Genomic DNA, 14197 nt, shown 5'->3' with positions numbered 1-14197 from the left:
GGGGGGGGGGCTGTTAGTAGAGACACAAGGTTTATTAGCGGGTTGGCCATGAAGAGAGCGGTCAATGCTGTTGATTTGATGGGTGTTCTTCCACAACTATGTGACTCGCAGAGTGAGCTCCTTTTGCTTCGATCATATATGGGCATTGCAAAAATTTTCTTTGGTTTAAGGACTTACCAGCTGGTGGACATTGAAGAAGCAAGTTTGTTCTTTGACAAAGGATTGCACAAGTCTATCGAGGATATGGTGGTATGTGGAGGCCCCTTCTTTTGGAGACATTTAATGGCATCTGGCTTCCTTATCTATTCGTTTCGATGGTTTGGGTTTGTACTCAGCATATGAGGTTTCCTCCTATGCATTTGTTGCCTCAAGGGACCAATCTTAGGCATTACAAGACCACATCTTACGTGACGGTGACATGTGTGGTATGGAATCTGATTACCTATGTGCTATGACTCGTCTTTGCGATACGATTTCGGGATTCGACTGTAGTGGTTTCACTAATAAGGACACCGCCCCCTAAATCCAAAAAAGCATTGGCGTGTGCCCTTTCTAGAAAAATTGTCAAAGATATGGAAGTCGACCTCGTTATGACTGTTAGATAGAAAGAAATTTTTGAGTGTCTTTGGGCACCTCATGCTTAGGATTTTCTACTAACTATCCCCATTTATGGCCTTGACCAGCATATGTCTCCTGTGGAGTATCGAACCATCATTCGTTACCGCCTCATGATTCCTCTATTACCAATTGACGAGACATGGCCAGTTTGCCGCAAGGCATGTTTGGATACCTTTGGGGAACATGTGGTTCATTGTAGAGAGCTCCCTGGTTTCAAGTACAGACATGATGTGGTTAGGGATGTTCTCTTTGATGCTTTTCGGCATGCTAGTTTTTCTGCGAAGAAAGAAGCGCCAATGATTTTTTTGACGGACCCGCAGGATGGAAGATCCACACTTAGACCGGATGACATTTTACTGGGGTCTCTCCTCTCGTCGGTTTGAGGAGCAGGGATTTCACAGCAGGGCATGCCGCAGCGTGCAAAGTGGCAAAGCACGATAATGCATGTATATAAAATCAACATGTGTTTGTACCTTTTGCATTTGATACATTTGGTTTTCTCGCACCAGAGGTCGTGGGGCTCCTCAACAGAGTCCAATAGGTCATGCACTCTAATGTCATATCTCCTAGATCCACATATGTTATTTTTAAAAGGATTAGTTTTGCCATCCAGAAAGGGCTAGCGGTGTAGCTTGTTGCCTGTTTTCCTTCCATCTATATGTATTAAACTATATTATGCTTACCAAAAAAATAGTGAAATTGAATATATAATCTTAAGAAATTATTTTAATATGGAGATGATAGCATTCACAAAATTCACACAAATTAAGTTTAGTCAAACCCATTAATAAAGTCCTTTTGAGCTAAGTATGAATGGTCACACTTTGGCTATAAGACTTTATTATTCTAGAAATGAGATTTTGATTTGGATTTGGTATTTGGATATTGGAACATTGTGACAAAAACTATTATATAATGTTTTGATATATTGGGGTATGATCATAACATCAATACTTCTTGTGTTCTATATTAACATGTTTAATCCATGAATAATCTTATTATTCTAAAAGTTCATAGTTAGTTATAATTATGGGAGCAATTATAAAGTAAGACTAATATGAATTGGATTGGTTGGCTTTCACCAGATGAAGGTAGGCAATGGGTTGTAACCAAGTTTCATAGGTACTTGTTAGAGAACTAGTATTGAACTGAACCACATCAAGATCATCTCATGGATCACTATCATGAATGATACTTGATTAAAAGGTACTATCTTTGTATCCTTAACACCCGAGATACATAGTGGGACTTAAGTGTAAGGAGTGTTGTGTTTTGATATGGTTAAATGTTGGTCCTTAACCAAACAATTATAAAAGTCATTATATTGTATGGTGTGAACTATGCAAGAGGTTTATGTAGTCAAGATGAGATTTGTTCCTCTTATGTGTTGAGAGTTAGACATTTAAGGCACCTTACAAAAAGTTGAACACCTAATGAGATTGATCGCGATCCATATCTCGTGTTCAACATGATGTCCGTGACAAAGGGATAAATGATAAACTTACTTATACACCAATTGTAGCTTTAAGCTTATGGGGAATTGGGAGCTAAGCAGTTATCGCAGTCGAAATTTCAATAGCGGTCACATGCTGCTATTTGAAATTGCGGTTATTGCGGTGGTATAGCAGTGGTACAGCGGTTTTATAATATTATGTATAATTTATATTATATATTTATACAAAATTTATATATTAGATTATTAATACTATATAGAATTAATATCATAAATAATCATATAAAAACATAACATAATCTATATATAATATTCTCATATAGTAATATAGAAACTAAAAAGTGTCAAAATGTCATCGCAGCTCAAGTCATTCTTGGTTTCTATATACTAAAACAAATGATAAAGGGAAGTTGTCATTTGTTGCTTTGTAGTTTATAATTAATTATATTTATTATTTGGATTTATTAAGACAAAAAGTTTAGTGTACTAGTTAAAAACTAAAGATTTAATATTGAAATAACACACAATTGTTTTTTTCTTTGTCAAAGTAGCCTAATATGTACGAAATTGTAAAAGCGGATGTAACGTCGTTATAGCGCTGATGAGATTTGCAGTAAATAGCGGTCAATAGCGCCGCTAATAGCGCCACCACTATTTGTAAATGCTATTTCAAATTAGCGGTTCAGTAACACCGCAAAACGCTATAGCGAGCTATTGATAGCATAGATTGGGAGTTGATAGAATGACACAAAGTCAGATGTTGTTGGGGGTAATGAAATGTTGCTAGACATGTACCACCATTTATATCATTCTAATATGAGTTTTGTACAAGTGGGACATTGAAAGATCTAGTATACTCAAGAGTCATATTAAAGTGATGTTGGTAATTAACATATGATATTAATGGGTCACACTAACAACTTGATACAATTGATTATTTATTAGAAAGTGATTTTAATAAATATTCAATAAACTCTTATAATTAATTGGAAATTATTTATTTCATGGAAATATTAATCTTCATTAGCAAGTAACATAATATATCATATGGTATGATTTATTAAGTCATGTGCATTATTATGGAGTAGAAAGACACATTTTTCTTTTAGATAAAAGTTAAAGTTTATATCCTATATAGAGTTATAAGTATTTTATAAACTTCTTTTATGTTTTTATATAAAAAAGTGAGCTAGTTTCTAGAAAACAAGACATGGTCTTTTGAATATAATAAGGGAAAGTAAGCATGGATTAGGAGACATGGGAGACAAGTAGGTCTTAGGGTATGTGTAATATCCCGATGTCAAGGTAATTTCAATTTCAACCCTATGTTTGAATAATATTGCATTTTGACCCTTGGGTTTTAGGAAGATTGCTAGATTGGCCCATAGTGCCAATATAATAATTTTGACCTAGATTCGTATGCCGAGCGTACGTTGTGTATGCTAGGCGTACTAGAGAGCACACTAGTACGTTTGGCATACACCTTGTACACGGGACGCACATGAAGAAAGTGAAAAACCTAATTTTTAGGGTTTGCTCCATATATAAACACCATTATAGCCTCATTTCCCATTACTTCATTAGCCTCCTCTGTGAAAAAAACGACCCCACGCTAACCCTAAGTGAGAAGAATGCATTTTGAGCCAATTAGAGTTTTTTGGAGGTGTTGTTGAAGAAGAAAAAGGTGGTGATAAGTGCTTGGAGCTTGGAAGCATCTTGGATATGAGATTATCTTCTTGTTAGCAACCTCCAGGAGGTATAAAGTTCACAACTTGATCACTCCATCTTGTAGATCTAGACATTTCTCCCTTTAAGACAATTTTTGTCCCAAATATGGTGATTCTTGAGCATGACATGTTCTTGACCCAATAATTCGTCCTTTCAGACCTTAGGAGGGGTCTTATGTCATAAAAATGTGGTCTTGATGGTTAATTTTGCTCCATGCATGCTATAGAAGGTCTTAAGGTATTAAGATGTTGAGATTTTGTGTATTAAGCACTTAATGGGCATGCTAAGGTCATAAAGTTGGAAACTTTGTGACTTTTGAGGGTATTTTGGCTTTAAATCTGACTTTGGACGTAAAGATTGGAGTATTAAGCTCTTAACGAGGAAAGGGCAGAACAGGGCGCGTACGCTGGGCGTACCAAGTGCTATGTTGCGCATACGCGGTCAGCGTCTTGTAGTCTAGTCAACTACTGATTATGCCCCACATATAGAGGAGTATGCCCAGTATACTCGGTTGGTTCGACTCAGTCAGGTTTGCTCGATTGGGTGACTCGACTAGGTGTTGACTTGACTTCTGACATTAACCAAGAGCATTTTGGGGAAAATGTTATTGATGGATAATGTTTTGACATTTAGGATTTGGGTTGAGCTAGTATTTGGGAGCAGAATATTGATTAGCTATTATTCAGATTGTGAGGTGAGTTTTCCTCAATGTACTTACGGGTCGAAGACACCAAGGCTGGCCCATTGGATTGATATCATGTTATACATTGATTTATGATATGCTGAGTATAGGATAAATATGTATGATTATATGATAGTTGCAGATATACGTAGACCGGTAGATCTGTAGGACTACCTGTGATTTCTGGCAGCATGATTGTCTGCCTGTTGAATATGTTTGTCATTTGTTATATGTCGACATATTGTGTTGGGTTGAGACTTTACTGCTATGTGCTTGAGTCAATAGACCGGGGGTATTCCAGTCCGACGATTGAATGGACCTGAGGGTATTCTAGTCCGATGAATGAGTGGACCTGTTGTATGTTGGCATTCCAGTCCGATGACTGATTGGGCCAGGGGTAATCCAGCCCGATGGCTATGTACCCGTGGGTATTCTAGTCCGATGACTGATTGGACCCAACATGTTTGTTTGTATATGATATGGGTATTGTGTGGTGGTACTTTTGGGGAAACTCACTAAGCTTTGGCTTATAGTTTTTGGTTATGGTTCCAAGTACTTCAGAGGACCGTGGCAAGGCGAAGGTATGACCATACACATCTTGATTGTATGTTGTTGACTTAGGAGACTCTGATTTTGAATAATATTTTGGAAACAATGGTTTTGCAAACACTTTTATTTGTAAATGGGTTGTTTTGAGAAGTTTAAATTACTTGTATTTTTGAGATGTTACACGTTGGTATCAGAGCCTTGGTTTGAGCGAATTGGAGGAACATCCATGTGAATCCACTCTCAAAATAAGGAACTGCAAAAGTTTTAAAAATGATTTTCAAAATTGTTTTCGAAAAAAATAATCAAGAAAGGATGTGATGTGTACGACCAGCCGGAGCTAGTAAGTAGACCCCAAGTTACCATGTTGTTATTTGATATTATGTTATGTTAGAACATCATGCTAGTGATAAGCCATGGATATTCAGGAATTGTGTGATAGAATTCCCTGATTATATGATGCCTAATAGCCTAGGGTTCTTCCTTATATGAAATTGACATAATTACTCTAGTTGCTTAGTGTATGCATTAAAATTGTAGATAACTAAGATTTTATAGTCTGAGAATGTTTGATTTGGCCTTGTTTCCTGTTCCTTGTTTGGTTGTGGGCTTAAGGTAGAGTCAAGTATTCGACTATCTATAGGATCTAGTGTTATGTATGATTCGCATACACGAGTGTTGTAGGGTTGGTGGAAGTTTAATGGACGAGTTATGTGGGGCCAGTCGACCATTCGAGGGATATCTAGCCTTTCTCTAGGAAGTGAGAATAAGGTATATGTGTATTCTAGTGAGTGTTGTTAGGGTTGTTGTGATGATCTTATGAGACAAATACGGGTAGGTGCGAAAGGTAGTATGGGTTCGTACTACTGGAAGCACAGGATCCGTATGCATAGCAGAGAAGTTACAACCCCTAGGGTTTTGTTGGGGAATGGTTTCTATGGTAGGATATGCATTTTATCTGGTATCTCTCTGGTTTATTTTCACTATGGTGTTCACTAGGGGATCTGGATTAGAAGCGACTGGCCAGGATAGGCTAGGGTTAGCCGAGGATCAGGTAATGGAGATGATTCATGCTGAGGCTGTTTCTATTGTCCGGGGTAGATACCAGAGTTGTTTCGGTCTATCAAGACTGTCATGATGGATTTATTTGATGACCTATATGTTGCACTTTCAAAGGCTGTTGCTGTTGCAGCCGCCACGACCATTGCTGCTGTGGGGATTGGAGGGGGAGAGCCTTCCGGTATCGGGACTTCGACAATACGAAGCCCCGAGTGTTTGATGGGGTTTAGGATTTGATCATTTCCATGAGTTGGCTGTCAGATATTGAGGGATGTTTCTTTACTTGCTCCTGTCGAGCTGATTAGAGGATCAAGTGCACTCTAAAACTTCTTAGGTCCGGAGCAAAGGATTGGTGGAGACTGATTACTAGTTCTTACAGTTTAGAGCAGAGAGCTTCAATATCATGGGAGCAATTTTATGAGATGTTCTGCTCGAGATATGTTCTATTGCTGGAGCGAGAGATGTTGGCTCAGGAGTATTTATATTTGAAGTAGGGGACCGAGTCGGTGATGAAGATCACCAAGATGTTTACAGTGAGAGCTATGTTTTTCCCTGAGTTTGCTGCCTCTGAGCAAGATCAGATGACCCAGTACTTGAGCATGCTCAAGACAAAAATTCGCTAGTTTTTATCCACGCAGGTCTATGGTACACTGGTGGAGTTTCAGGAGGCCGCTAGGTGGCGGGAGATCAAGATGGAGCTCTAGAAGAGGGAGAAGAGGTAGACCCCGGTGTAGCCGCAGCTTGCGTCGAAGCAGTTTAAGGCCGCTGATGTGAGATCTGGGAGTCATAGGGGCCACACTTATGGCAAGTGCTTTGGGGTTCATTATGGTGCTTACTGATCTTCTTCTGGATGTCACAAATGTGGCAAGCAGGTGCATATTAAGAGGGAATGCCGTCAGTAGGCTCCAACACCCAACACTAGGATTTGCTATCACTGTAACCAGGTGGCCCATATGAAGGCGAACTGTCCTTTGCTTGATGCTACATCTGCGCCGGCTACTCTAAGGATCACTGATGGGAGCCAGGGCAGGGCGGAGCCACGAGGGCTCGAGGTCGCGCTTTTCAGCTCATGGCATAGGAGGCCAGGGCAGAGCCAGACTTCGTCACTGGTATGTTTCTATTTATATTTTCTTAAGTTCTTTATGATATGATTATGGTTGGTACCTTCCTAGTGAACTCTTTGCCTACTCTTGTGCTTTTTGACTCGGGTGCAAGTCGGTCTTTTGTATCCCAGACGTTCAGTAGGGAGTTTGATATGCCTATTGGGGAGTTAGAGTGTCTGTTGTGGTTTTCTATCGCCAACAAACATGAGGTTTCTACATCCAGAGTATATCAGGGTTGTGTATCGGAGATCTTCAGGGTGCCTTATCTGATAGATTTGATCTCTATCCCTATGAGGGATGCATGCGTGATAGTAGGGATGGATTGGATGAGTAGGTTTGGAGTCATGATTGATTGCAAGGGTCAGCGAGTGATAGTTCGAACACCAAGTGGGCGAGAACTGATTATCAATGGAGAGGGTACCAGGGTTGGATCAGGGTTTTGTTCGGAAACCAGGGCCCGACGGTATATTCAACATGGGTATGCGAGTTATCTTGCCTATGTGGTTGATATTCGGGTGGGGGAGCAGGTCTCAGTTTTAGATGTGCCAGTTGTTAGGGAGTTTGCCGATGTATTCCGGAGGAGTTACCCAGTGTGCCTCCCAAAAGGCAGGTTGAGTTCAGGATTGATCAAGTGACATGTTCCACTCTAATTGCCAAGGCACCACCCGAGATGCAAGATTTGTCCTCTCAGCTTTAGGAGCTGTTAGGCAAGCAGTTTATCAGACCGAGTAGTTGTTCATGGGGAGTGCCGATACTGTTTGTAAAGAAGAAGGATGGTTCACACCAGATTTACATTGATTACTGAGAGTTAAACAAGCTAGCGGTGATGAACCGTTATCCCTTTCTGTGGATTGATGATCTCTTTGATCAGTTGCAGGGTGCATCTTGGTTCTCCAAGATCGATCCGAGGTCTGGATATCATCAGGAAAGAATGGGAGGAGAGAATGTGGAGAATAGAACATTCTAGAATTTTTATGGACATTATGAGTTCGTGGTGATGCTATTTGGGCTCACCAATGAGCATGCGGTGTATATGGAGTTGATGAATTAGGTCTGCAGGCTGATGCTCGACCGATCTGTTATTGTGTTCATTGATGATATCTTGGTGTATTCCAAGACTAGAGAGCGGCACGAGGAGCACCTTTGAGAGCTTTTGTGAATATTGAGGCAGGAATGGTTGTATTCCTAGTTCTCAAAGTGTGAGTTTTGGTTGTGAGAGGTCTAGTTCCTGGGACATCTCATCAACCAAGATGGGATTTTGGTCGATCCGGCCAAGATCTTGGACGTGATGCAGTGCAAGGTTCCAAAATCTCCCTCAGAGATCAGGAGTTTCTTGGGTTTGGTGGGATATTATCATATATTTATCCAAGCGTTTAAACAATACATTCCTTCCATATCTCAAGTTTTACGCATTGAATTTAAAATTGTTTGGTTGGAATAATTGTGAATCCGTTCTTGTGCTTCATATAATTGTTCATTCGTGCTTGTCTAGTTGTGTTATCATTTTTTGGGCACCACCTGTTTGTCATAAATTCGGTTTGTCATCATGCCAAAACAAAAAAACCCACAACCAAAAGAACAATGGGAATCCAAATATGGTGTCACCACCATTATTCTCAACTCTCTTGAGCACCGTGAGCGATTTCTTCACCTCAAGGACCGCGAATATTCTCAACAACGGTTTGTAGATATTCCCACTCTCCAAGAACTAGGAGTTTATGATGGCGTCCATAGATTGTTTAGCAACATCAGTTGGGAGAGACTTCTCACTTTGGCACCAATGGAATCATATAAAAACACAACCATTGAATTCTTACAATCTTTGGAATTCAATGACAATGCCAAATGTCTCTCTTTCCGTCTCACGCGTTTGCAATTTAAACCGAGTCTAGACGATCTTAGTGGGTTTGTTGGGATTTCTAAATTCAATACATATGGTCCTAAATTAGGCTACATGCAAGAGAAGAATAATCGTTTTAAAGCCCAAGCCAAAGCCTATTGGAAGGAAATCACAGGACTTGATGTGTATGAGGCTCGATCCGCCAAAGCATCTCATATCATCCATCCAGTCTTAAGGGTGGCTCTCCGAATTATTGCTAACCTTGTCTTCCCCCAAGAAGACGTTAGCAGAGCCGGTAAGATGAAAAAAAAATATTTTTGTACATAATGAGGTTAATTGGATCGAATATGTTCGTTTGTTTTGTTCATTGCATTAATGAAAAAAAAATATTTTTGTACATATGTTGTTTTCATTAGTTCTTCTTTTATTGCATGCATGCACTCTTAATTCCATTTAGTCCTTTTCGTTCCTTCCATTCTTTTCATCTTAGTTTCTTTTTAGTCGCCTATCGTCTTCTCTAGGTTGATTCTTAATTTTGATCTTTCTTGAGGACAAGAAAGGTCTAAGCTTGGGGAGGTTTGATAGGTGCATTTTATGCACCTATTTTGCATGTTTATTTCCGTCTTTTTATAGCATTCCACTTCATAATTCTTGCATTTAGTTGATTATTAGGGTAATTGCATATTTCATTAAGAATGCCTGGTATTTCACTATTTTTGATTTATTTTGTAGTCATTATGGAGCATGGAACGTGGAGCTTGGATGCATGGATGCTTGGATGCTTGGAGCATAGAGCTTTGGAACATGAAGAGAAGATGAACCGGTCATTCCATGGCAGAAAACATGAAGATTGAGCCAACAGTGAAGACTTTTTTGGAATTTTAGCAAAAAGCAAGGGCCATGCCAAAAACACATGGTCAAGACAAATGGTCATTCCAAAAACACATGGGCAAAAGGCATGGCCATGCCAAAAACGCATGGCCTTATGGCAAGTCACGTGAACTTTAATTAAAAGAGCAGAAGAACGTCATTTGAAGGCAGAACGGTTTTGGGAGCAGTTTCTGGCGATCTAGGGCGATTTTGGGAGAATTCTTGGAGCTTTTGAGGAGACTTAATCATTGCAAACATTTGGATTTCATTTTTGTAAGGATTAAACATTCCAATTCCATCTTTATTCTTGTTTGATTTGTCTTAGCCATGTGTGGCTAAGAAACCCTAGTTTCTAGTTCTTGTTCAAAACATGTTGATTGCTTGACTTGAAGTATATGATTTGATGTTTGATTTGTGATTCTATTCTAGTGATTATGTTTTTGTTTAAACTAGAATCCTTGAATTTGATTTGTGTTTGATTGGCCACTTTCATGAATTGAATTTTTGTGCAGTTAATTAACTTTTAGGGCACCTAATTGTTCTATTGAGTTAATAATTGGTAACAAGCAATAAGTTTTCTTATTGTAAAACATACATCACATGTTTTCACACTTCCGAGCGTATGAGAAGAAATGAACACTGTTGGGAAGCTTGTACAAAACTTAATGCAGTTTTTCAATACAATCTAAGAGCATGTTTAGATTGAATTAGTAAAGCTAGGTCTAATCAAAGAGCGTGTTTTGGTTAGATAATTTGGCAAGCGAGAGGTATTAGAGCGTGTTAATATCTTTCAGTACCAACATAGAATAGCAATCTTGAATTACATCAAGTCATAATCAAGTTGAACAACATCATTGAGAACTAGAACTAGAACCATTCAATCAATTTGTTTACAAATCTATTTCATTTTGTGCATGCTTTTAAAGTAGATTGTTATTTAGTTATTTACTTTTGCAAACAACCCCCCCCCCCCCCTTTGTGACCAAAATACCTTGCGCAAAGAGGTATAGACTTTTGTCCCATGTCTCTGTGGTTCGACCCTGCTTGCCTTGTACTACTTTTTAGTGCATTAAAGCAGTGTATTTTGGAGTATATCGTACCCCTATTATTTGTTGGGTCTGACACGCCTAACAAATTGGCGCCGTTGCCGGGGACACGGTGTTACTAATTGTTTATGCCTAGATCTTTTTGTACAGGTACACCACTGCCAATTGACTCGGAGATAGAGAAGACTGCAAAGAAGTTAAGGAAGCAAGCCAAGCTTCGTAAGAGGCAACCGGTTTCCGGTACGTATTTACATCCAATCCCCCGATCATTAACATTTGGGAGGATATTCCCCTCTCAAGTGTGTCCGCATCCGAAACAGAAAGTCCATCACCTTCACCTCAACCATCCTCATCCAGAAATACCACCCCACCCTCTTCACCTACTCATTACAGCCCAAACACTACACCCATAGAAACTTCAACCACTACTCATACCATGGGAGACAACCATGGAGGGAATCCACCTCCAAATCCACCACCCGAACAAACCCTTCGCCAATGGGCGAGGCAAGAGGTTACTCAACAACCTCTTTGCATCACCTATCCGGCAGCCACAAACCTTGAATTGAAATCCGGTCTCATTCACTTACTCCCAACCTTTAGAGGCTTAGAAAATGAAGACCCCCACAAGTTCCTCACGGAGTTCCATGTTGTGTGTGTTGGCATTAAACTGCACAATGTCACTGAAGACCAAATCAAGCTTAGGGCATTCCCCTTTGCAGTGCAAGACTCAGCAAAAGATTGGCTTTATGACCTTCCACCCGGGACGGTCAACACATGGGTAGATCTTGCACGCCTCTTCTTAGACAAATACTTCCCATAAATGAAAGCCTCAGCCCTAAGAATAGAGATAATTAGGATCAAACAACACAAGAGACAAGCCTTTCATACATATTGGGAGAGGTTCAAAAAGCTTTGTGCCCGTTGCCCAAAGCATGGTATTAGTGAGTATCAAATCCTTCAATACTTCATTGAAGGCATGACTCCTTGGGAAAGAAGACTTCTTAATGCTTCAAGTGGAGGATCTTTGACTGACAAGACCCCAACGGAGATTCGGGATCTCATAAAAAACATGGCGGAGGATTCAAAGCATACTAGTCAAGATGAAGATTGGTACACAGATGCACCTCGAGGTGTAAAAGAGGTGCACACTCCTCAAATTGAAGCTTAACTATCTGAGTTGACTAAGGTGGTAATGATGCTTGCTAAGGACAAAGGTGTGCAATCCACACCCCGTCCCTGTGGCATTTGTACTCAAGTGGGACACCCGACTGATATGTGTCCTCAATTGCAAGAAGAAGAATATGAAGAAGCAAATGTTATAGGAGGCTATTCCGGGCAAAATCAAAGAACTTATGATCAGCCCCGAGGTAATCAAGGGTGGAACAACAACCAACACATGGGTTATCAACAAAGACCCCCACCCCATTACCAAGCAAGGCCTCCATTCCCACAAGAAAATTACTAACCGAGGCAACTACAACCTCCTCCTCAACAAGCCGGATCCTCAAGTATGTCCTTAGAAGACATAGTCAAAAGCCTTGCCACCAGTACCCAAAGTTTTCAGCAAGAGACCAAGGCAAGCATCAAGAATCTTGAGCAACAAATGGCACAACTTGCTCAATCGGTGAGCAAAATGGAGAATCAAGGAAAGCTACCTCCTCAAACTGAAAAGAACCCAAAGCACAATGCTTGTGCAATTAGCTTGAGGAGTGGAAAGAAATATGACGGCCCGAAGATGCCCGAAGAAGAAGAAGAGGAGTTGGTGATAGAAGAACCACCAAAGAAGGATCAAAAGAAAGAAGAAATGATGGAGAAAAAGAAGCCGGAAGAGAAAGAAGAAAAGATCACACCACCACCTTTTCCATCAAGATTGAGCAGCAACAAAAAAGAGAGAGAAGATAGTGAAATCATGGCAATGTTCCGGAAAGTTGAAGTCAACATCCCTCTATTAGATGCGATCAAACAGGTACCTAGATACGCTAAGTTCCTTAAGGAACTTTGCACATCTAAAAAGAAGCTGCGAGGTAATGAGACAGTGAAAGTAAGTGAAAATGTGTCTGCAGTTTTGTAGAAAAGGATGCCCCCAAAGTGCAAGGATCCAGGTGTTTTCACCGTTCCTTGCAAATTGGGAAACTTATATGTCCCCCATGCTATGCTAGATTTAGGAGCTTCAATTAATGTTTTACCATATTCTGTTTATAAATCTATTGGCATAGGCACTTTAACAAAAACAGGGGTGATCATCCAACTTGCAGATCGTTCTATAGTACACCCAAAAGGTGTATTAGAGGATGTTTTGGTGCAAGTTAATGAGATTGTCTTTCCTGCAGATTTTTATGTGCTTGATATAGGAGATGATGACCATCCATCCTCGAGTTCCATACTTTTAGGTAGACCATTCTTGAAAACAGCAAGAACAAAAATTGATGTCTACAATGGTACATTGTCCATGGAATTCGATGGGGAGGTCATCAACTTCAATATCTATGAAGTAATGAGGTACCAAAGTGATGTTCATTGCATAAATTTTGTTGATATAATCCAACCTTTGACTGAAAAGTGTTTTGAGTTGACTAACCATGATTTGTTGGAGTTAGTTTTGAGTAGGAATTTGATAGCAATTCAGTCAAAGAGATTGCAGAAAATTTCAAGTTAGATGAAGAGTTGTTGGAAATTGTGGAGAGCATGGAAGAAAAGAAGAAAATAAGGTATGATAATAGCAATGTGAAATTGCCCATTTCTGACACAAAACTTCTTCCTTCCGTTGTACGGGCACCTAAGCTAGAATTGAAGACTCTTCCAGACCATTTGAAGTATGCGTACCTTGGGGAAGAGAAGACTTTGCCTGTCATTATCTCCAACAAGCTGTCCATTGTAGAAGAAGATGAGTTGGTGACTTTGCTGAAAAAGTATAAGAAAGCTATTGGGTGGACAATTGCTGACATAAAAGGGTTAAGCCCTTCCTTGTGCATGCATAAGATCCTCATGTAGGAGGATTTCAAACCAACTCGAGAGGCACAAAGAAGACTGAATCCACCCATGATGGAGGTGGTAAAGAAAGAAATCATGAAGCTTTTGGATGCAGGTATGATTTACCCTATCTCAGATAGTAAATGGGTGAGCCCCGTTCAGGTAGTCCCGAAAAAAGCAGGGGTCACAGTTGTCAAGAATTCTGAGGGAGATTTGGTGCCAACCCGTGTGCAAAACAGGTGGAGGGTTTGTATTGACTATAGAAAGTTGAATGCCTCA

At 39.9% G+C, this 14197-nt stretch overlaps 1 protein-coding gene across 1 annotated transcript; it reads left to right on the top strand.

Moving 5' to 3' along the window:
• Positions 1-12458: 12458 nt before the first annotated feature.
• On the top strand, positions 12459-13939 carry LOC111917753 (uncharacterized). The gene is made up of 3 exons (XM_052770831.1): positions 12459-12914; positions 13020-13439; positions 13556-13939. The coding sequence occupies exons 1-3, from the start codon at positions 12459-12461 to the stop codon at positions 13937-13939; spliced, it is 1260 nt and encodes a 419-aa protein (XP_052626791.1).
• Positions 13940-14197: the final 258 nt, after the last annotated feature.

The sequence above is a fragment of the Lactuca sativa genome, chromosome 4 (assembly GCF_002870075.4).
Source record: "Lactuca sativa cultivar Salinas chromosome 4, Lsat_Salinas_v11, whole genome shotgun sequence".
Classification (NCBI taxonomy): Eukaryota; Viridiplantae; Streptophyta; class Magnoliopsida; order Asterales; family Asteraceae; genus Lactuca; species Lactuca sativa.
This window is presented reverse-complemented; position numbering and strand designations above follow the sequence as displayed.